This window comes from Bos indicus, chromosome 13 (genome assembly GCF_029378745.1).
Source record: "Bos indicus isolate NIAB-ARS_2022 breed Sahiwal x Tharparkar chromosome 13, NIAB-ARS_B.indTharparkar_mat_pri_1.0, whole genome shotgun sequence".
Taxonomy (NCBI): Eukaryota; Metazoa; Chordata; class Mammalia; order Artiodactyla; family Bovidae; genus Bos; species Bos indicus.
This window is the reverse complement of record NC_091772.1, coordinates 66,166,080-66,190,339: the sequence shown is the minus strand read 5'-3', so window position 1 is coordinate 66,190,339 and position 24,260 is coordinate 66,166,080. Positions and strand designations below refer to the sequence as shown.

The following is a 24,260-nucleotide window of genomic DNA, read 5'->3' as shown; positions in this document are numbered from 1 at the left end:
ACACGACTGAGCGACTTCACTTTCACTTTTTCACTTTCATGCATTGGAGAAGGAAATGGCAACCCACTCCAGTGTTCTTGCCTGGAGAATCCCAGGGACGGGGGAGCCTGGTGGGGTGCCATCTATGGGGTCGCACAGAGTCAGACATGACTGAAGCAACTTAGCAGCAGCCGCAGCAGCACACACTACAATACTTTCTATCCAAATCTGTGTTAGTGAATGAACTAGGATCAGATGTCTCCTGCCTAAAAGGGTCAGACATGAGGGAGAGAAAAGGCAGAGCGATTAGAGTTCCAGAAAACATCCTCCTTTCTACCGAACTTTTAATCTAAATGCTGAATCTATGTTAAGTAATGGCCAGCTTTTAAAAAGGTCAAACTTTCTAGCTTTGTGTCCTTTCATTAAAGAAAAGTGACACAAGGCCAACCGGAGGAGCTCTCCAAAGGCTGAATCTGGGATAAAATGAGCAAAAAATAAATGATGACAGTAACGGATTATAAAATATACAATAAAATAAGAATCCATGAGTAACTAAATACAGGGAGAGGTGGACAGCGTTTTCTTACAGTGAAATTCCAAGTAATAAATGTAGACGGAATGAAAGAGAAAAATCACCTTTTGGCATACACCATATTAATAACTCTTGTAGGCAAAATCGTCAGGGTATGTACTGTCTCAAAATATCACTATCTACAGTCTCAAAATATCACTTCAGCAGACACTTAATTACAAAGCAGAAAAAACAGCAACTTTACAATAGAGAAACCTAGTAGATGCCACCTTAACCAGGAGATGAAGGTTAACATCAGCAGCAATGAGACACACCAACAGCATATACTTCCTAACAGGACACACTGGGAAGGAACATTGCTTTTAGAGTATTTTTGCATGACCTGAATTTAATTATGAGGAAACAGCAGACAAACCCAAAGTAAGGAACACTGTACAAACTAACTGGCCAGTACTTTTCAAAAGTGTCAAGGTCACAAAAGACAAAATACCCTAACTGGAGGAGGGTAAAGGGTCATGGCAACTGAAGGAATATGTGATCCCAGGTTGAATCTGGGACCAGAAAAGGGACATTAGTAAGATACCTAGTGGAATCTGAATTAAGTCTACACAGATCAGTTAATAGTATTGTATTAGTGTTAATTTTCACATATTGAAATTATATTAGTTATATAAAGTATACATTTGGGGCAGCTGGATAAGGGGTATACAGGAATTCTGCATACCATTTTCGCAATTTAAGACAGAAATGATTTCAAAATGAGAAAGTTTAATTAACAAAGAAAAGTCAGTGGAAAATGACATCTGAATAGTGACGAAAACAGCTGTCGCAAATAGCATATATGTAACTACTGAAAAGGCACTGTAACACCACAAGTTCCCCTGACCCAACAGAAGGTGGGACAGTGTGGCCAAGGAGATGCAACAAAGACAGTGGCAGAAACATGAAGAAATGACAGCTCCACGGACAAAGTAATACTATGAAGAGGCCGGCAGGTACAGCCGCACACAGGTCTCAGCCTCTGAGCTAGCTCAATACTCACCAGGGCACGTAACTACACCAGCACTGTGGAAGGGATTCACCAAGCACAGACAGGCTAGAGGTTTTGGACAAATTACTTTACCCCTCATCAGTGAAAGGAAAAGGACTCCACGCCTCTGTTAGGACTGTTGTAAGAATAAAATAATACAAGCAAAAGCACAGAGAACTGTGCTGTGTATATCACATGCTTTCATGCTGATGACCCTCAGGCAGAATCAGAAAGGTTAAACCGTGTCTCATAGTTCAAGAAAGTAGGAAAATGTGTAATTCATCTTCAATAAACTTTTATCCAAAAAGATAAAAATGAAAACCACAGTGCCTGGAGGGGCAAACGTCAATTAGCTGAGAAAACCACTAATGTGAAATAACTCCTTCTCACAAAGCATCAGATAAATGAGGCAGAGCTTTCCACCCTTAAAACCACTTGGATCTTCAACACAACTCAAGACAGCTAAACATCTGAAACACAGTTCATTAGGAAGGATTACCGATTTTCTTTGGTATTTCACCCACACAGCCTCGCTGTGCTGCTACAGGTCACTTGATTTTCTCTGGTATTTCACCCAGACAGCCTCGCTGTGCTGCTACAGGTCACTTGATGCTTTTGGTCCCCTTAATTAGCACCAAGTGCATCTGTAAATCTATCAAGGCCAACCACAGAAAACATCTTAAGAATATTTATATCTCAGGGGAATTAGGGATGATTTTAATTTTCTCTACTTCCTAAATTTTATGTTAAGAGAGTAAGGCTAAGTTACAATGCAAAATGAATAACTGACAAATCCAGCTGCCTATGATCAAGTTCTTGGCTGAGTCTGTCAAAGAGCATAGTTCAGACCTACCTCTCTTAACATATTCATTTTAACTGGGTCATAAGAGAGGTCAACACATGTAAATGGTTAATGCCATGTGTCTGTATGGTCATTTCCTTGGGTGTATTAACACGGCAATGGGGATGACAAGAAAGCACTTACCTCTACAGTATTTGCAATGTAACGGTTGTCACCTTCAACTTTGACAGAGAAGTCATAATAACCACTGGAAAATTTGACATTCATGAAGTTTAGCTCAAAAACATCCCTGTTAGGAACGACAGTGGGGTTAGCAACAACTTGCACAGGAAAATCACAAACGGACACAACAAACAGGCTGCAAAGTGCAGCATTCCAGGGATGCACCACTTTTTTTTACTTTTCCACTTCCCACCCATCTTGGGCCACCTCCTGTTCAATCACGTATTATTATGAGGGGCAAACTTCAAAACCACCTAAAATGACCTTCTCTTTCAAGTCTCTAAAGTCTTCTTTTTCTATTCCCTACCCACCCCTCCTCCCAGCTCCTAAAAATCCCACCTTCTTCAGGTAAGTCTTCCACAATTACATTTTTTTTTTTAAAGTGGAAATGTTCAAAGAGATTGGTGTAGGGTAGTATAATTGTAGGTAATTTTCTGCATTAATTCTACTTTCCTGTGCTTTTTGAATTTCCTAAAAAGGGCATATCTTACTTTAACTTACTAATTCAAAACTTAAAAGTTTCCTACAAAAACTAACCCTTAATTTTTTTTTTAATTACCTAACAATAACACGCAGCCATTGAAGATAAGACTACGGAAGTATATTAAGCCTATGGGGGAAATGTTCCTGACACATTGTTATTAATAAAGCATAATCCTAAATGTAGGTAACTTTGGTTTTATGATCTGGGTTATATTGGCTGCAGGCTAACTTTCCAAAACAAGTATGTCAGCGCTCTGCAGAGATGTGCTCAGGACTTACCCGATGAGACTGAATGATGTCTTCTGAAGGACTGTAGCTCTGGAAGCAACAGATTTCGCATGTTCTAGTTTAACAGTAGCCTGAGTCAAAGGCTGGGACAGAACGTTGGTGACCTGCAACTGGAAATACATTTCAAAATTATCTGTAGCCACAGAAGCTGAGGGGGTACAGATTTTTGCTTCTAGGGGTGGAAGCTTTATCCACAGGGAGTGAGCTCTGCTGAGGGAGAATCATTTCATTTCAAGAACAGTCTCTAACCTGTGGCCTACTATCTCTGAAGGATCAAACAGAGGAAAACACAATTAGTTCGGAATGACATAGATTACAGAATGTTAGGGGTGGGGGAGATCTTAAAGATGATTTTACCCAATGATCTCATTTTTCAGGTAAGGAAACCAAAGTCTAGGGAAAGACAATGACTGGCTTCAGATCACTGGCTTCAGATCACACAGTTAACATTTCCTTCTCTCTGATCCCCTGATCTTCCCACTCTACTGCTCTACTATAGTACTTAAAAAAGAAAAATTATTAGCAAGAAAAATACTTTATGACGGTATGGGCAATGAGAAAACTGAAGAAATATGGATAATGTTAGTAACAGTCATTTGTTAAAAGTCGACTATTTGCCAGACACCAGGCTAAGCACTTGTATCTATCCTACCACCAATCATCTGAGACAGCTTGTATAATCTTCATTTTACAGATGAAGAAACTGAGGCCACAAGAGGATATGGGGCAACTGAAGGCCACACAGCTAAGGACTGAAACCCCAGGCTATCTAGCTTCAAAAGCCAGTACTGTTTCTACTTTGCTTTCTTAGCTCCCCTGATTCATGGTGAACTATATTACCCAGGTGAGTTCTCACCCCAGTCTTTGCTGAGGGGAGGTGACACTTAAGTAGGAGCACAAGAGGCAACTCGAGTCTGGGGCACTTCTCCTGGAGAGTATCTGAAGGGCCCTGCAAAGCACAAGAACTGATGGGACAGGTGGACAGTCCTATGTGAACGCGTGTATTTAGATATCAACAAGATGCTAATTTCTTATGCAGATTTTAGCTGCTCACTGGTTTCCAAACAATAGCAACAAATGCCTCATTGGAATGGAAACTCTTAAGTTGTGTGCATTTTGTTCTGCTCAGTTAACATACACAACAGTCCTTGCTTACTGCTGAGGGGACGGAGTGCTATGTTATGAAGAAGTGGAAAGATACACTGTCGGCTCCAAGGAATAAGAGACCTGACACTGATCCTAACAATGTTAAAGAAAGCTACCTTAAAATAATGGATTTAGAAAGTCTGGGTATAGGAAGATACATTTTAAGAAGTAAGACTTCTCTATACATCTGGACTTATGAATCCATAAATGCAGTTTTCCAGCACTTCATTGAAAGCTGTACTACTTCAAATACTCAAAAAAAAAAAAAAAAAAAAATCCTGTGACTAGTTCACTGAGTCCCCATTTGCTCATTTAAGAGATTATGTCCTATCTCCAATGATAATGGGGGTTACCACTGGCTGTGTAGATTTCTGGAAGCCCAACACTGGAAATGGCGATCAGAGCAGCACTCTGGGGACATGGAAGTCATACCCGCAGGATAGCCTGTTCCTGAGTGTAGGAAGGAGAGCCCTCGGGCACAACCACAACGGGCACATGGTAGCGATTCTCAGAGAGCGCAGCGGCAGCAGAGGCCACACTGAAGGCTTCAGAGAGTGACTCAAAGTTCTTCTTGCTGAAGATGGCGTTCATGAGCTGGATGACCTGATCCTGCAAGAAAAGGCGAACACAGCTTGAGATCTTCCTCAGTCAGGCAGTGGGGACAGCCACCCATCCCTGTCCACCAGGGCTCAGTCATTCCTCCTCTGTTTCCAAGTGTTCACATGAGAAGTCATTCAGCCACTAACCAATTTGGTAGGGGTGGGGGAAGCAAATATTCTGCATTTAAGCGTAAAACTTGAATTTGGTTGGTTTTTTGAATCTTCTAGTACAAATTGAAAGGGATGCATTTCTTTGTCAACCATTTACGAATGCTTGCTGTACAAATGTAAGGAACTTCTAGACAACTACTGAGATATAAAAGTTACTATATTATACCTATCGCAGTACCCATTTGTTCCAAGTCTATGTGTGCCAGGCACTGTTACAGGTGTATTAACTCAGATCATGACAAATAGCCTGAGAAGACTGCTCTCAATCCTTTCCAAATAAGGAAACTGAGGCTAAAGGAAGTTAATTAACTCTTACAAGTTAAGACAGAAAGAAAAAGAGAAGGACCAAAATTCACATGTAGGTCTGTTTGTCTCCGAAGTCCTTTCATAATAAAATATGTCCTTTCCTGTTTCCCCTCACCCTCCCAGCTTAGCTCCCCTCCTACCCAACCCACCTCCACACAGGATGCTGGGACTAAGTAGGTGTTTACAAGACCAAACTGCACAGCCAAAATGTACATTAGAAAGAAACTAAAATAACCCTCCATTAAGAACTAATGGGCTGCTTAGAGAAGAGGACTGAAAGCAATTTTTTAAAAAAGTAGAACCTAAAAGGCATTATTAAAATTCTAGAGGTTGTTTGCTTAAGAGGAAACATTTTCCATTTCAATCAGTTTTGTTTTTTAAAATCTACCATCTAACAAAAGAGCTCCCCTTGTTCCCGACAGTGTTATTCACAGTCGACATGAAATAATTTTCTTTAATTGTACCAATTACATTTTCCATCACTAAGCTGTTGACATGTTAAAATGGGGGACTGTTCACCAGAATGGTTATATCAAAAGCAGTAACAGCAAAATTATCCCAGCCAAATATCTGGTTGGTAGAAGTCTGGGAATAAAGCAAAACAAAGTTTAAGTTGTTTAATGCAGAATATCACCAATTCATCAACTGCACTGTGTACAGGAAAATCTCTAAATGATTTGTACCATAAGACCCACGTTCTTGCACTTTCACCTATAATGGAAATTTAATAAGGGTGTGGTGTCTCTAGACCTCTAAAAACTTAGGATGAAGGAGAAGACAACATAAAAATGCTAACACGTGACTAAATTATCAGATCATAGCCTCCAGAGAAAATACAAAATTAACTCAAATTACTCGAGAAAGGTAATTATTTACTGTTTAGTTGAAACTCGGCACACAACTCACAATGCATTCCTAACACACAAAAGAAGTGGAAATTCTAACTGGGGACCCAAATCTTTCCTCCTCAAATTAAAACAGCAGCAGCTTGTATTTGAAGTCCTTGAGATCAAGGGTTGGTCACCTTCTTACAAACAAGGGGTATCAAGAGGGTCCCACTCTCAAGACTTCCCACACACATTTCCACTAAAGGTTCCTTCAGGTTAACAAGCTCCTTTTGAAAAAAGAAAGAAAAGAATTAACTCTTGGTGGATGTCTGGTAGACACATGCCTCTCAGTGAACTATGTCAATCAGCACAGATTAGCTCTGATTGAGCCACTGCCGAGGGTCGGAGGGAGAGAGAACAGGCAATTCTGACATATAGGGTGCTTCTCAAGAGAAAAAGGATATGCACGGGCCACCAGCGTGGAAAGAATTCATGAGACAAACACTTAGGAGTGCTGGGGAGGACAGGGAGGGGGACAGAGAAAAATGCACTTGGCCTCTGCACCACTGTCTCATGACAAAACCATATTCCATTTAAAACAAGTGTAGCAATTTGCTTTCATGCCTGTCCCACTGACAACCATTTCTCAAGAACAGGCTTCACATTTTTCTTTCTCATTTCCATGCCAAACCCAAGATAGCCCAAAGCTAACCAAATAGCCCTCTCTGAAAGGCTATCGTTAGGAGATAATGTCAAGGATGCCTTTGAGTTTCATGTCAGAGAACTGTGATGTAGGAAGGCACCTCCTTAATGGATGGCTCCGTCCCCACATGGTCCATAAGCTTGTAGGTGGCAGCCACAAACAATGCCGTCGTTTCCAGTCCTTCTTCAAACTGGAGATACACACCTCCCAGTTCATCCAGGCGAGCAACAAGGTCCTGTCATGACAAAAACGGAAGCTGGTTGGAAGTCAGGGGATAAAACAGAGGTAAGATGGACAAACCACCGTCACCCCAGTGCAGACAAGGTTTTGGGAAATGTCAGTCTGTAGACCACTTCAGTCTCTCAGTGCTTTCTCAACAAAGGTGCTTAGGCGGAAAGCGAAGTACAGCATACAGGCATCTGAAGAGAACGGTATCTTCTGCAGCTCTGAGAGTGCTCCTTCCCCAACCCCTTCAACTTATGCCCAAGCCCAGGAGTCAGGCCACTCAAGGCACCAACTGCTCTGGGCAGAAGGCCAGTGGGCCAGGCTGCGGTGTAGCTGGGAAGCACTGCGACATGGATGGATTCGAAGGCCATCTGTTTGGATACAAGCTCTAGAGCTAAGCCTTTCTCCTCCTTAATCAATGCTCTAAAGGATGGAGAGAGACATACTGCTCTCCGGGGGAACATGATGAGGCAGCTAACGTGCCTGTGGGGCAACCCAGTGACAACACTGTCAGACTGCCTGTCATCACTGGCTTTGCGGTCCATGGGAGCAGGCTCTGAGCAGCGGGAGGGCCTGGGCAAAGGATGGAAGAAGAGCAAAAACCACAGCGACCACTTGCTGAGTGTCGATTCTGTACTAGGCACTTTAGAACTCCACTTGTTCCTAACTACCACCATGTAGGCAAATTGAGGCTCAGGCATTAATAATTTGAGGTAACAAAGTAGTAAGTAAAAAAAAAACAAAAAAAATGAATTTCAGGTTTGTTATGTTCTAAAATCTGTGGACTATGAGACCATACCTACCAAAGTAGGATGAAGTAGTTTGCTGTCTCACTGATGGTGTAACTATACTTGCCTAACCAATACTCCCTATGAAATACTGCTCTGATACAAAGAACAGAAGTGTGCCAGGGATATGAAAAGAAAGGTAACTGGCTGTAACAAATGATTCATGTTTATCTGCAAGACTCTTCTAATGGGTTTCAAAGACAGGAACTGGGAGATTCCCTTGGCAAAATAAATTTGTACCTCAATCTCCTCCACGATGCTTCTCAGGTCAGCCTGCTGGGACAGGTAGGAGGCCGTCTGTAGAGCCTGGACTGTTCTGGAATGTAAAGAGTAGAACCCCAATGAATGGCAAGTCTCTATGCACCCCTTCCTGTATCGGGATATCTGTAAAAATATCCTGCTCTTGTTCTTTAGAAATGTGACAGTCTCGGGCCTGAAGGAGCTGGTTTACAGTCTATGTAAATGGGAATCTAATGGGGATTGTATGTACGTTACATACAATCTATGTAATGTAAATCTAAATATATGGGAAAGAGGCAACAAAGACCATCACATTACAAGGAGTTCCCTGATGGTCTAGTGGTTAGGACTCAGTGCTCTCATCGCTGGGATCCCAGGTTCAATGATTGGTTGGGGAACTAAATCCCATAAGCCACGTAGTACAGCCAAAAAAATAGACCATTACTATCACAAAGTTCACTACAGCTAGAGAGAAGGCAATCTGGGCAACAGGATCCACAAAAGTACTGAAGGCAGAGAGAAGAGATGGAGCACCAGTGAACCCCCTTCTGAACCTCCATTTGGTTCCTAATGGCATTGCACAGAGAACACTAGACGAAGACTTCATTAGCTCTAGAAGAGATACACTCTGAGATAGAATGGGATTCAATTCAACCAAGGTACACTGGGCATCCCCATGTCACATGAGGTACTGTGCCAGGCAGAGGCTAGCTACCTGTTAACTTTCTACTTTTCTTACTCCAAGACCAAAGAAACTTTGTGGAATGTACATATGTAGGTTGCTGGTAGAATCTGGAGCAACTTTTCTGAAACCAGATGAATGCAGCAGAAACAGGAAGCATTTGGTAAACATACAGCTAACACTTGTGCTGTTGTCAGCCAGCTAGGAAACCTGAGAGCTGCTCGTCCTTGAGGCATTAAATAAGGTGAAAGGAATAAAAGATCTGGTTCTCAAACCAGAGTCTATTCTTTTTTTTTTCTTTTCTATTTCTATTATCATTTATTTCTGACTATAAAAGTACATATTTGTCAAAAATTCACACAGATTACTAAAGAAAGTTAAATTTCTTTAGGTTATTTAAGAAAGTTAAAATTCTTGTAATGCCTACCCCTAAAAGATAACTGCTCTCTAATTTATCTTTAACTTAATAGACTGTACACACTTTTCCATGAGTACATGTAAATGTATTTCATCCTTATTAACAATGACAAAGTATTATATTGCTTAGATGAACCATAATTTACTCACTTAATCTTCAACTGATGCACATGTATGTTTTAATAGGTCATACAGTGCTGTAACTGTTAACCCTTATCCATGATTGTATATGTATATATACATTTTAACTCACTGAAGTGAAATTCACATGAAATTAGCCATTTGAAATTAGCCATACTAAATTCAGAGACATTTAGTATGTTTCACAATGTTGTATAACCACCACCTCTATATAGTCTTAAAGCATTCCCATCAGTCCAAAATATTAATAAAACCCTATATCCATTAAACAGTTTCATTCCATTTCCCATCCCCCACTCTCCCTGCCCCCTGGCCCTGGCAATCTGTGTTCTGTCTCTATGGATTTACCTATTCTGGATATTTCATATAAATGGAGTCATACAAATGTGACCTTTTGTGTTTAGCTTCTTTCATTTAGCATAATGTTTTCAAGGCTTGTCCACTCTTAACACAATCAGCACTTCATTCTTAAGGTGCGATGTAGTATGTACGTCCGACAAAGATTTGCATAGTCAAAGCTTGCGATTTTTCCAGTGACTACTGGAAAACTATTGTATGGATGTGACAGCTGAGCGCCAAAGAATTGATGCTTTCAAACTGTGGTGCTGGAGAAGACTCTTGAGAGTCCACGGGAATGCAAGGAAATCAAACCAGTCAATCCTAAAGGAAATCAACCCTGAATATTCATTGCAAAGACTGATGCTGAAGCTAAAGCTCCAACACTTTGGCTACTTGACGTGAAGAGCCAATTCACTGGAAAAGACTCTGATGCTGGGAAAGACTGAGGGCAGGAGGAGAGGGGGGTGACAGAGGAAGAGATGTTTGGGTTGCATCACGGACTCAATGGACATGAATTTGAGCAAACTCCAGGAGTTGGTGATGGACAGGGAAGCCTGGCATGCTGGAGTCACAAAGAGTTGGGCACAACTTAGTGAACAACAAACAACAAGTTAAGTATGTCCATGTAAGATATTTTATTAGGTTCTATTCTCTTAACGTGGGTAACTAAGAATGGAAATGGTGCTTTTAGAAGTGGAATGGAGAGAGCTGAGGACCCCTGGTGGTTAAGCTGATGCTGCTCAACCCTAGAAAGGTTCTCTAATTCTCAAGAGATGACCAGGCCTTTGTGTAAAAACACCATTTATCAAGTCAGTATTTGGGGGGATGTAGAGAGAGAATTTGTCTGCTTTCGTTGTGATTATAACAATTTAGATTCCCTCCATGGAAAAAAAATTCCATTAAGGTGGCAAGCTGGAAAACACAGGCGTCAGAACTCATGCAGATGCTTGTTAGAATGCACTTGAGAAAATGAAACCTGAATTTCCAAACAAGACAGAAATTCCACATCTGCCTACAATAAACACTGAGCCCAGAAAAGACTGCTAGGAGAGCCTAGAAAGAACTTTTCAATTAAGATATCACTTTTCTCTTCTTCAGAACAAGAGAGCATCACGCTGGTAACAACCTCAGAAGTTTTCAGAATGAAATTAATCCACTTAGCTTAATCCAAAAGCCATTAATCATTGGCTTTATTTATTCCCCAGTCAGCAACTTCTCTCCCTCTGGAGCACTATATGCAAACACTAAGAAAGCAGATCCTGTCTTACTAATATACTGTTGATGATTCAAAGACACTGGGTTATGAGAGACCACAACAGCATCTTTTTAGATTGTTCACTCAAGCTTACAAATGTTCTTTTCCTGTTCTAGACAAGTTTATGAACATTCATTTCCTACAATAAGTTCAATTAAATGTAGAAGGCCCATTTAGAAAAGTCTTAATTTATATCAGATTTCCTAAAACAGGGCAATTGAGTAGTAATATTATATAAGGCATTCTGCCAGTTTGATCTTCACAATAACCCTATGAGACAGATATCATTCTCCCTGTTTAACATACGAAAACACTGAGGTTTAGGGAGGTTAAACAGCCTGCTCATGGTCACAAAGTATAAGAGGCTGGACTTGAACATTTCTCTCACATCCCAAGCGTGTGGTCTTCCTATCTGAAGTTTTTCAAGAGGAGAGAACAGAAATATAAAAGTATAGTTTTGAACTTAACTCTTTCTTGGGCACCTACCATGGTACCAGGCTCTCTGAGCACTACAAATAAAGCTAAAAAATTACAGTACAATCAAGTAACCAGCTCCCTAAGAAAGGGACCTGAGAAGGAAATGCTCTAGCGAGCACGAACTCCATGTGGCCCATGCCCACTAAGACCAGGCACTGCACTAAGCTCTTGACAAGAACCATCTTACTGAACCTTGATATTTGTTCTGTGATGTTAGGATTACTGATCTCATTTACAGATGAGGCTCAGAGAGGTTAGTAACTTGCCCAAAGTCACACAGCAAGAAACAGAGCTAGTATTCAAACTCAAGTCTAACAGACCCCAAAATGGATATACTTTCCTTGTACTTCTTTCTGTTATGGAGTTTAGAGGAGGGAGATTTTCCCTTTTGCTCAGAGGGCAATGGAAAGATATTTCTGTAGAAGGTAGCATCTGAGTGAGGCACTGACAAATGAATTCATGACAGGAGACACAGTGGTGATAAGTCCTGTGACCTGAAACCAGAGCACCACAAGGGCCAAGCACTGGGCAAGTGTGCACAAAATGTCATTCCTAGGAAAAGCCCCAGCCCCCAAGTCACTGATTACTGACCACGTGAAAATGAGTAGGATGTGAGAGTGACAAAGAGAAAGGCAACTGACTGTGAACCTGCTCTTAACAAAGCTTCAAGTTTAGAAACATTTCAGTTCTTAGCAAAAGCAAAAGCAAAAGCAAACCAAACACTGGGAGACAACTGAACTACTCTGCAGTAGGGCACTGCGTCGCTAATGTCTTGCTGACGATAAACAGGAGTCCAGGTACTCCAATCCCTCTCAGGGTTGCAATTAAATGGGGGGCACGCAGAAAATGAAATACATGTATACTGTGCTTAATGAGGAGTTTCAGGATCAAAGGGGGGGAAAAACTACGTGCAACTTGTAAGCTTAGTAAACATCCTGAAGTCAGTTACAATACACGTACAATAAATGTATAACAAACAGGAAAGTTGCTCAGTGTTCCTTCCTAGTGGGTGCTTCTCCCTCACCCGAGCCTTTTGCAGACGAGCAGGGTTAGATCCCTAGGATACTCTCCCCTCTGAGCCCCTACTCCCCCGCTGGGTGCTGTCACCCACAGCTCTAAGGGACCCCAGGAGCCCTCCTCCATGGCAGAGTCTCCACCATCACACCGTGGCCTGGCCAAGCCTCAGCACGAGACACACATGGCTCCCTGGCCTCCCTCTCCCTTGGTCACTCCTACCCTTGCTTCAGCCCTAACCTCAAATGCAATTGTGTCTCTGTAGCAGCACACTTATGTTCTGACTCAGTATTTGCCCTGGCCAGGGCAGCTACAGGAGACCATGTCTTGGGGAGCTGCACAAGGACATGGACCTTAGTACAACACGATGTCTGCAGTGCCGACAGAGCACCTGGAGCACAGCAGGTGCCCAGACAACACCTGTGGAACCAGCGGATGAAGCCTCTCGGGGAGGCAGCCTGAGAAGCGCTTGAGATGCAGACTTACGCTAGCACGGTCTCCTCCTTGCTGAGACGGGCAGTAAGGGCACCGAGCGCTTCCTGGGAAGCCAAGGGGAGGCCAAAGCCACTGAGGGCTGCCACTGCATGGTAGATCTGGGCCACCGAAGAGTCTTCGCTCACAGCTGCCAGTAGCAGGTCTTTGGTCTCATTTGAAATAGAGATCTAAGAAAGGATAGGCAGACACAAGAGTTTAGAACAGGTGAGGGCCGCCTGCGGCAGGCAGAGCAATGACCACAGTCATATCACCCACTTGGTCCTCGATCACTGTCTTCAACATCTCAGAAGCCAGAATTAAATATCTGGGAAACCTCAGCACAACACTTTTGAAAATATTCTGGCAAGTTACTAGCCTACTGATAGGGTTCTCCTGTGATCAAAAAAATAGATTTCTAGAAATGTGGCGTTTTCACTTTAAACATTTTGAAATGTTAAAGGGAGACTATAAGAAAAAAAGCAGGACTTCCCAGAAGAGAGGCAACTCAAGGAAGAAATTACTTAAAAATTCACAAAAAGTGAAAACTTGGGAAACATAAACCAAGTCCATCTCTTTAAGAAAAAAAAAAAAACCCACAAGAATGGAATTCCAATAGTCTCCCTGCTAAAAAAAAGTCTCACGTGACCACCTGTCTTCAAAAAAGGACTTGACAGTTTAAAGTAAACACAAACGTGAAGAAGCTGGACTCACCTCACACCCTGAGAGGGCCTGGCTGGACTGAGCGGCGTAGAAAAGGGAATCCACGTTGCTGGGATCAAGGTTTGATTTAATGAAGGTGCACGCTTTCTAAACAGAGGGAAAATCAATGGTAAGTGGTGATACACACGATGAGTGGGTCAAGCGTACGCAAGACTGAGCGACTGACCTGGACTGAACTGAACCACAGCCCCAGCTCAGGGGAAACAGCCCCTGAGAAAAGACCTCCAGGAAGTGCTTTCCCCCCAGGCCTGGAAGTAAGAGTTCACAGGATGCGGGGAAGCGAGCCTCTTTTGGGGAAGAAGAGGCAGCAAACCGGCGTGTGTTTGCAAGCCTTTCTTTGGAAGGACCGTGTTAGCTTCTACAAGGGGAGAGCTCCAGGACTGCTCAGAGGCCCGATATTGCAGAATCACGGCCGAGATTCTGCTCTGCCCTTTGCGAGCCTTGCCAAGACATTCCTAGCTTCTAGCGTTACTGCCCAGGAAGGAGCAGGCTGCGGGAGTGTGTGAGACATGACTGGCGCCTTACTGGCCTCAGGGCCGCTACTGCCTTTCCTTTCGACCTAGGACCCAGGCCTACTTGGAGAAGGGTTAGGGTCTGGTTGTTTCCAAACTGCCAAGGGCTACAGCAATGAGAGCTCTGTCAAAAGTAAGGGAAGAGCAATTGGATGGATTCTCAAGATGTTGCTTGGTCGCACTTTTTTGAATGATGAATAAAATTCTGAGCAATCTATGATGGCTTAAAGAACCAGCTACACAAGATTTCAGTTTTTAAACAGATATTTTTCACAGGAAGCTATATTACTCCCAAATGCTAACTTCATAGAAAGAGCAACTCTAGGGCTTCCCTGGTGGCTCAGTTGGTAAAGTATCTGCTTGCAAAGCAGAAGACCTGGGTTTGATTCCTGGGTTGCGAAGACCCCCACCTGGAGAAGGGAATGGCTACCCACACCAGTATTCTTGCCTAGAGAATCCCATGAACAGAGGAGCCTGGTGGGCTACAGTGCATGGGGTCACAAAGAGCTAGACACGACTAAGCAACTAAGCATACACACACACAGTCCTTCTGAAGCTGGAAGTAAGGAAAGGAAAGGTGGTCACTCCCACTGACACCTGCTCTGGCATAACCTGTGCAGGGTGTTTATGATGCTCTTCCTCTTAATGAACATGAGGACCCTGTGGCAGGTATTATCATCCCCAGTGAACAGAGTAAGAAACTGAGGTTCAGCATTGGTAGGTAACCTCATGAAGGTTACAAAGCTAATAAATGGCAATGTCTTCACTCAGATGTCTCCAAAGCTAAGTCAGGTTCAACACATCTAAAAAGGATTTGAAGAAGAAAACAATCTATTCAAGAAATCCTTTCAGCAGAATGTGGGTAATTGCTGTGTGCTTTGTCGCCATCTGGTGCTTTAACAATAGAACAACATCCAAAGCCCCAAATGACTATGGTCATTGTTAGCACTTTTTGAGCACTTAAAATGAGGCAAGCAGTGTTGACAAGTGCTGTATAAGCATTTCTCCTTTAGTAAGAGGATCTATGCACTAGGTCCTCCTATTACCTGAATTTTACAGATAAGAAAACTGGGGCATAAGGTCACTCAGCTCTTAATGAAGGAACTGGAATTCAGACCCAGGCAGCCTGGCTCCAGTCTGAGCTATACAACCTTTCTAGGGACTACAAAAACGACCTATTCCTGTGTGAAGCCAGCATCATGCCTACTATACTTGCTTTGCAGAGACAGATCTACCAGCTGTCTGTGATTTCAAAGCTCAAAATGTCAGCAGCTTGTTTTTGCTTTTTTTCCTATGTGGGATGGTCGATCTTGAGCCTGCAGGAAGGAAGCTGGCCCCAGATTTCTCCAAATCCACATTTGTTTGCCTCCAACTCTTACGTGTCTAAAGACAGGAAACCACAGACACGCCTTTGTAGGAGGGTCATGCACGCTCCATTCTCTTTGACTCCATGAACCACAGCCTGTCAGGCCCCTCTTGGGGAAAATTCCATGAATATGGAGGCAAGAATACTGGAGTGGGTTGCCATTTCCTCCTCCAGGGGATCTTCCCAATTCAGGGATCGAACCTGCATCTCCTGCATTGGCAGGCAGATTCTTTACCAAGGAGTCACCTGGGAAGCCCTACATATACAGTACTTGACACTGAAATGAAAGATGTTCATTCTTCATTAACACCTAAAATCAACTCTTATTCCACACTCCACTGTTTCCAGAGCTGTGCTCTCCTCTCATACTTACTCAACCCCATTCCTCTGTTTTCCTGTTGAATCTGTTATGACAAAATAACCAAAATCTCCCCTAATGATCTATCTATGACAGCAACCAACTCAGTGGATCTAACAGAACTGAGGGAATTCTCCCTACTCACTGAAAGCAACGACAGCTGAGCAGGACACACCCCACTACATGGAAGTGGCAGTAACAGAGACTCTTTCTCAATTGGTTTATTTAATGTGCATCTCTAATAAGGAAATCCACCAGCTCCTAAACGTCCATACAACTCCCTTCCTTCCACAGCTTACAATGTACACATCACACCCTCACCACAGCATGTTTTGTAAGTGATTAGAAGAATGAAATATGTGATTAAGCCATTTATTTTCTGATTAAGAGGCACATTTAGAGAGTTTTCATTTCTATTACGCTAAAGTTTACAATTCATTCATTCAACAAATATTTGTGGAACACCTTTTGTTCAGTAGGCATTAAGCAATGCGGATGGCAGTTTGATAAAAAAAATAAAACATCCATGTACATGAACTACCACTATTACATAATAGTACCATTAAGAGCTAATACTGATTACACACGTATTACCTGCCATCACCATGCTAACCACCCTACATCCATCAGCTGTGAGCTGTACTGTAACTATCTCCATGTTACAGATGAGAAAACAAAGATTCTGAAAGGTTCGGTAAGCAGCACAGGTCCCTCGGTGGTGCGGTAAGTCAAGATCTTGAAGCCAACCACTGAATTAGGAACAAAAAGCCACAGCTAACTGTACAATTTGGAGAAGGAAATGGCAACCCACTCCAGTATTCTTGCCTGGAGAATCCCATGGACAGAGAAGCCTGGCAGGCTACAGTCCATGGGGTCCCAAGAGTAGGACACGACTTAGCGACTAAACCACCACCACCACCAATCACACAATTAGCTGTGGTGTTGCAGAAGACTCTCAAGAGTCCCTTGGACTGCAAGGAGATCAAACCACTCAATCCTAAAGGAAATCAGTCCTGAATTATTCACTGGAAGGACTAATGCTAAAGCTGAAACTCCAATACTTTGGCCACCTGATGGGAAGAACTGACTCATTTGAAAAGACCCTGATGCTGGGAAAGATTGAAGGCAGGAGGAGAAGGGGATGACAGAGAATGAGACAGCTGGATGGCATCACTGACTCGATGGACTTGAGTTTTAGCAAGCTCTGGCAGTTGGTGATGGACAGGGAAGCCTAGTGTGCTGCAGTCCATGAAATCGCAAAGAGTCGGACATGACTAAGCAAATGAACTGAATCACACAATTACCCCCGAATCACAGTGCACTGCAGCTGTCTGGATGGCTTTAGCCTATACCTTCAGCCTGGGCCAACATCCACTCGAACTTGTGACATCAGCAGAGAACACCCGCAGGGGCAAGAGTTCAATCTAAATCCACGTGCAGCTCCAAATCATGAGACAGATTAAAACGTAGCGTTCTGGGCTTCCCTGGTGGTCTGGTGGTTAGGAATTTGCCTGTCAGTGCAGGGACTTGTTGGGTTCAATCCCTGGTCTGGGAGGAAGGATCCTACATGCCGCAGGGCAACTGGGCCCGTGCACCACAACTACTGAGCCTGCACCCTAGAGTCCGTGAACTACAACTACTGAAGCCCACTTGCCTACAGCCTGCGCTCCACAAGAGAAGCCACCGCAACGAGAGGCCTGCACACCACAGCTAGAGAAAGCCCGCATGCAGCAACAAAGACCCAGCACAGCCAAAAAATATAGAAATAAATCTTTTAAAAAAAAAGATATCATTCAAGTTAGAGTAAGACCACCCCACTCTTCCAGGAGGCCCCTGGACTGAATGCTATGGTCCCACAAATGTTTGAAATCCATTAGTAGAAACCTCTCATCTGCATTCAAATCCAAAATGTAAAATTAACCTAATAATCCCCATTTTCTCTCCTATACCTGATGGTACAAAACCTCTGCTGGTCAAGATTGCTCCACTCTATGCCTCTCAACTGCTCTCTCTCTTCCCAGGCTCTTTACAGACACCATGGGCTGTCCATACAGTATCTACACCAGCCCCGTCTGAACTCTCATGAATAAATTATCAAAAGCAAAATTATAAAAGCAAACGTTTTAAAATATTAATTATAACAATAGTTAACAATCAAAGGGCCTTTCATGGGCCTGTTACCTATCAGGCATAACATGATTTCACATTATCTTTTCAATGATCCCAGGAGAAAGGCATCATAACTCCCATTTTACCGAGATGGAGCCAAGATCAAAAGCTTGGGCTAACGACTCTGCTGCTTGTGCACTTTCTTTTGAGTAAAACTAATTTTATCAGGCGGTACCTTGACCTAGAGGGTTTACAACAACATGAGGAAAGTTAGTTTCAACAGTCACACACAGAAATACCAGGCAGGAACAAATAATAGCTATCAGGAAGATATCTGAATTTCTGAAAAAGTGCAGCTCTCATACAGCAGGGATTAGCAAATTTTCTACAAAGGGTCAGAGAATAAATAGGCTTTGGGGGCCAGATATCTCCCTTTAGTAATTACTCAACTTTACTGTTAAAGTGTAAAAGTAGCCATAAGCAATATACAAATGATGGGTCTAGTTATGTTCCAGTAAACTTTTATTTACAGTAACAGACTTCAAGCTGGATTTGACCCTAGGAGCCATTATTCAGATGATGGTTGGCAGACACAGGGCAATTTTCTAACCCTTTCTGAACTTATGTTTTCTCCTCTATTATAGGAAAATGTTTCTGACCATATGGAATTAAGAACTGGAAAATTCTTAAAGAGATGGGAATACCAAACCACCTGACCTGCCTCTTGAGAACTCTGTATGCAGGTGAGGAAGAAACAATTAGAACTGGACATGGAACAACAGACTGGTTCCAAATAGGAGAAGGAGTACGTGAAGGCTGTATATTGTCACCCTGCTTATTTAACTTCTATGCAGAGTACATTATGAGAAACGCAGGGCTGGAAGAAGCACAAGCTGGAATCAAGATTGCCGGGAGAAATATCAATAACCTCAGATATGCAGATGACACCACCCTTATGGCAGAAAGTGAAGAAGAACTAAAGAGCCTCTTGATGAAAGTGAAAGAGGAGTGAAAAAGAAAGTGAAAAAGTTGGCTTAAAACTCAACATTCAGAAAACTTTAAGATCATGGCATCTGGTCCAATCACTTCATGGGAAATAGATGGGGAAACAGTGGAAAGTGGCAGACTTTACTTTTTTGGGTTCCAGAATCACTGCAGATGGTGACTGCAGCCAAGAAATTAAAAGACACTTGCTCCATGGAAGAAAAGTTATGACCAACCTAGACAGCATCTTAAAAAACAGAGACATCACTTTGCCAACAAAGGTCCGTCTAGTCAAGGCTATGGTTTTTCCAGTAGACATGTATGGATGTGAGAGTTGGACTACAAAGAAAGCTGAGCACCGAAGAATTGATGCTTTTGAACTGTGTGTGATGTTGAAGACTCTGGAGAGTCCCTTGGACTGCAAGGAGATCCAACCAGTCCATCCTAAAGGAAATCAGTCCTGAATATTCATTGGAAGGACTGATGGTGAAGCTGAAACTCCAATACTTTGGCCACCTGATGGGAAGAACTGACTCATCCAAAAAAGACCCTGACGCTGGGAAAGATTGAAGGTGGGAGGAGAAAGGGACGACAGAGGATGAGATGATAGGATGGCATCACCGACTCGATGGACATGAGTTTGAGTAAACTCCGGGACTTGGTGATGGACAGGGAGGCCTGGCGTGATGCAGTCCATGGGGTCACAAAGAGTCGGACACCACTGAGCGACTGAACTAAACTGAGAATTAACAACACTCAAGATAACATGTCCAGTGTATCTGGCATATATCAGATATTCAATAGATAGTAGCAATTACTGATTCTAGTCCCAGCCAGGAAAGATAAACCAAGGACATCAGAAATTCTCAAAGACTACCAGTTCACAAAAACACACACATACAGAAACATTCTGGCCCACTGGCAAAAATGGAACATTTTAAGCATCAAAAAAAAAAAAAAAAAAAATTGCAATGGACTCCAAGACATCAACTGGGACTACCTATTTTGACCAGGACGGAATTGAAATATTAAACTGCCACATATAACTATAAAACTGAACAAAATGAGATGTTGAGACACCAGACAGCACAAGGCTGTGATCCTTGAAAAAAAGTAAGAAGTATGACAGTAGTACAAATGATGGGAGTTTGAAGAGAAATATTTTGTTATAAGGTCCTTTCCTTACTCATGATGCAGCAAAATAATTCAAAATATACTGTAATAAGTTAAGATGCATATTACAGGGACTTGCCTGGTGGTCCAGTGGTTGAGAATCCACCTGCCAATGCAGGGGACATGGGTTCGATCCCTGGTCCAGAAGATTCCATATGCCACAGAACAACCAAGCCCAGGCCACAAATACTAAGCCTAGAGCCCATGAGCTGCAGCTATTGAAACCTGTGCTCCCTAGAGCCTGTGCTCACCAGTAAGAGAAGCCTCCACAACGAGAAGCCTGTCCACCACGGCTCGAGTAGCCCCCATATGCCACAACTAGAGAAAGCCCACACGCAGCAACCAAGACCCAGTACAGCCAATTAAATATTAAGTTTTTTTAAAAAAGATGTTTATTACAATCTCTAGACCAACTGCTAAAATGCTAAGTAAGCAAAAAGTCAATAAAAGAGATAAACTATTTTAAAAAAAAAGATTCAAACTAAGAAAGGAAAGGAAGAGGAAAGGATGGATAGACAAATAGAAAATAACAAAATGGTAGACTTAAATCCAACAGCATAGTTACAAAAAATATAAATGAACTAAATCCCCAACTAAGAGACTGAGATTATCAGAACAGATGAAAAAACAAATCCCTGCTATATACTGTGTACAAGAGATAGACTAGTGTTACAACACGTGAATCTAATTTTATCATAACTAAAAATGAAACAATCAGGTATCATGCATCCACTAATAGGAAGTACACAGCACTGCCTACAAACTGACTCTGAATATAAATAAGCCTCAAGAATTATCTGTTTATAAGAATCCAAGAGTTAAGAAAAGATGTTCAAAAACAACATGAGGATATAATCAATCAAAGGCAGAATGTGGAAAATTCTCCAGGACAAGTTGACAAGTAAAAGATGGGGGCAGAGGGAGACTGTTAGAGATACAATGGATGTGAGAGTCCAGGAGGATGCCAAGACAGGCCTTGGCAAAGGGAGTGAGCCGCTAACTGGACACGTTGCTGCTGCTAAGTCGCTTCAGTCGTGTCCAACTCTGTGCTACCCCATAGACGGCAGCCCACCAGGCTTCCCGTCCCTGAGATTCTCCAGGCAAGAACACTGGAGTGGGTTGCCATTTCCTTCTCCAATGCATGAAAGTGAAAAGTCAAAGTGAAGTCGCTCAGTCGTGTCCGACTCTATCGACCCCATGGACTGCAGCCCACCAGGCTCCTCCATCCACGGGATTTTCCAGGCAAAAGTACTGGAGTGGGGTTACCGCTCCCTAAATTGCAGTGTCCTCTGAAGATTACATTGCCCTGATCTGTTGAATCCAGGCATGGCTACCAGACTTGCTTTAGGCAAAGAAATGAGAAAGAAAAAACAAGTGGCAAGTATCTCTTCTGAAGAGAAGTTGTAAAAGTTATGCTTTCATCTCTACAACAGTCCAGAAAGAGACTACTCCATCAGGCTAAATCTTAGCCTGAAGAATATGAAGCAAAGCCCCAGCTGACTGTTGATGGCCATATTATAATACAAGTGAAAAATAAACTTTAGTCATAAACCATTTAAATGTGGGGCCATTTCCATGCTAGTATAAGAAAGGCAGCATTCTAAAGATGTCATTGTCAGATTTCCATCCATTGATTATATATTTGAACACTAACCTAAGAATTGCTATGAAGGGATTTTTTTAGGTGTAATTACAGCCCCAAAACAGCAGACCTTAAAATTTAGAGATTTTCCAGGTAGGCCTGACCTAAAAGGTAAGCCCTTTTAATTGCAGAGAGTTTTCTCCAACTGGTAGCAGAAGAGGAGGTCAGAGAGATTTGAAGAGCAAGGACTCAACATGCCATGACTCACCTAAGTGGGGACAGGGCAAGATGAAAAGAAAGGAGATGGTCGTGAGGAGTGGACAGCAGCCCTTGGCTTGACAGCGAGAAAATGGGGACCTCAGACCCACGACCACAAGAAACTGGATTCTGCCAACAACCTGAAGAGCCTACGGTTAAGAGCCAAGCCTGGCCAATATCTTCAAAGGGACCTATGAGACACTAAGCAGACAGCTCTGCCAAGCCTGTCTGGACTTCTGACCTACAGAACTATCCATTCATAAATGAGTGTTGTTTTAAATCCCTAAGTTCACAGTAATTTGTTACACAACTATAGGAAACTGAGACACAAGGCTTATGTGAGAAACCTGGCCCTGATTCCCTACCCTAGGCTGTCCATGTTGCTGTAATAAATAAAATGTAAATTCACAATTTAAGACTTTTCCTAAATCCAGGAAAGGTTTCAGTCATGATGCATTTTTCCTCATCAAAGATCCAAAAAATATATCAGAATTGCCTGATGCTGTAACTGTCAGTGTTTAATAAAAGTGAATGCTCCCCATCTTGAATTCCTTTAATATTTATTAGCCACACACACGGGGCACTTAACAAGTATACCCCTCACTGTAAGTGAAGTGAAATGAAATGGAAGTCACTCAGTCGTGTCCGACTCTTTGCCACCCATGGACTGTTGCCCGTGAGACTCCTCTGCCCATGGGATTCTCCAGGCAAGAACACTGGAGTCGGTTGCCATTCCTTTCTCCAGGGGATCCTCCCCACCCAGAGATCAAACTGCGATCTCCATAATTCTTTACCGTCTGAGCTACCAGGAAACCCCAGCCTCACCGTAAAAGTTTCAATAAAAGCTACAGAAAGTTCCTAAAGGATTTATGACTTGGTCTTCTTTATACTTTACTAAACACCCGGCATGGTACTAACATACATTAGTCATTCAGGAGAAAAAAGAGGATCTGTCAGATTGATATAAATAGTTATGATATTGGCTTAGCCTTGGGTATTCTCAAATAAGCAAGAGTTAGGTTTGAAGTAAACAAAAGGAAGACAGTGAGGGAATGAGGCCACCAGGGCAAAAGTGATCTCACCTTTACATCTGGCACCTGGGCACCAAGGCTGCTGAGTCCCACGATGGAGTAGAAAGCAGACTCCAAACTTGTGAAAGGGCGGTCCAGAGAGGCTTTCAGTCTCTCCACGTCATGCTTGGTGAGGTAGTGAGTAGGCGTCAAAGCCTGGGTGCTGGCTATGATTGTCAGGGCCAACAGGAAGACAGTGCTTGAACCTTGGGGGGAAATGATTGTTAAATAAATACACTCCACACTATTCAAACTTTTATACACAGTTCCAATGATGAGGCGCACCAAGGTCTGGGAACCAAGTCATGTAAGGAAGGGTGAGGAAATGGAAGGTTCCACCTGGGGAACCGCTGGGCACAGTCTTCAACTATTTGAATGACAGTTCTCCCAGCAGCTTCTGGGCATCTAAAGCAAGGGGCTCATCATGCCATTCCTGTCTCAGGTATGTTTGTAGCTCCAATGCCTCCTAGGACAAATCCAAACCCGAGTCCTCACATGGCCTTGCCTGTTTCCCAGTGGGACCTCTTCCCCCATTCTTTCATCTGTGGCTCTCTGCCCTCCTCTCCGTTCCTCTAACGAGTCGTGTTCTTTCCTACCCAGCTCTTTGGCATGTCTTCTCCTGCTTAATTTCAACTTTCAGATTTCAGGTCAAGTATCTCTTCCTTTGGAGAAGGCAATGGCACCCCACTCCAGTAGTCTTGCCTGGAAAATCCCATGGACGGAGGAGCCTGGTAGGCTGCAATCCATGGGGTCGCTAAGAGTCAGACATGACTGAGCGACTTCACTTTGACTTTTCACTTTCATGCATTGGAGAAGGAAATGGCAACCCACTCCAGTGTTCTTGCATGGAGAATCCCGGGGACGGGGGAGCCTGGTGGGCTGCCATCTATGGGATCGCACAGAGTCAGACACGACTGAAGCAACATAGCAGCAGCAGCATCTCTTCCTTAAGAAGCCCCCCAGCAGCCTTCCTCTGGATGGGGTCCCA

At 42.9% G+C, this 24,260-nt stretch overlaps 1 protein-coding gene and 1 non-coding gene across 5 annotated transcripts in view; both read right to left on the bottom strand.

Moving 5' to 3' along the window:
* The window catches only part of RPN2 (ribophorin II), a 52,613-nt gene that overhangs the window by 24,943 nt on the left and 3,410 nt on the right, over positions 1 to 24,260 (bottom strand). For all 4 annotated transcript variants that reach the window (XM_070801637.1, XM_070801639.1, XM_070801641.1 and 1 more), the window contains exons 2-9: positions 23,285 to 23,478; positions 13,852 to 13,947; positions 13,153 to 13,328; positions 8,342 to 8,417; positions 7,189 to 7,323; positions 4,915 to 5,091; positions 3,328 to 3,446; positions 2,527 to 2,632 (exon numbers count right to left, since the gene is read on the bottom strand). In XM_070801637.1, coding sequence (XP_070657738.1) covers positions 2,527 to 2,632; positions 3,328 to 3,446; positions 4,915 to 5,091; positions 7,189 to 7,323; positions 8,342 to 8,417; positions 13,153 to 13,328; positions 13,852 to 13,947; positions 23,285 to 23,478 — 1,079 coding nt within the window. The remainder of the gene's footprint in view (positions 1 to 2,526; positions 2,633 to 3,327; positions 3,447 to 4,914; positions 5,092 to 7,188; positions 7,324 to 8,341; positions 8,418 to 13,152; positions 13,329 to 13,851; positions 13,948 to 23,284; positions 23,479 to 24,260) is intronic.
* Positions 15,664 to 15,794, bottom strand: LOC139186665 (small nucleolar RNA SNORA38). Its single transcript, XR_011570341.1, has one exon. It is a non-coding gene; the product is annotated as a small nucleolar RNA SNORA38 (small nucleolar RNA).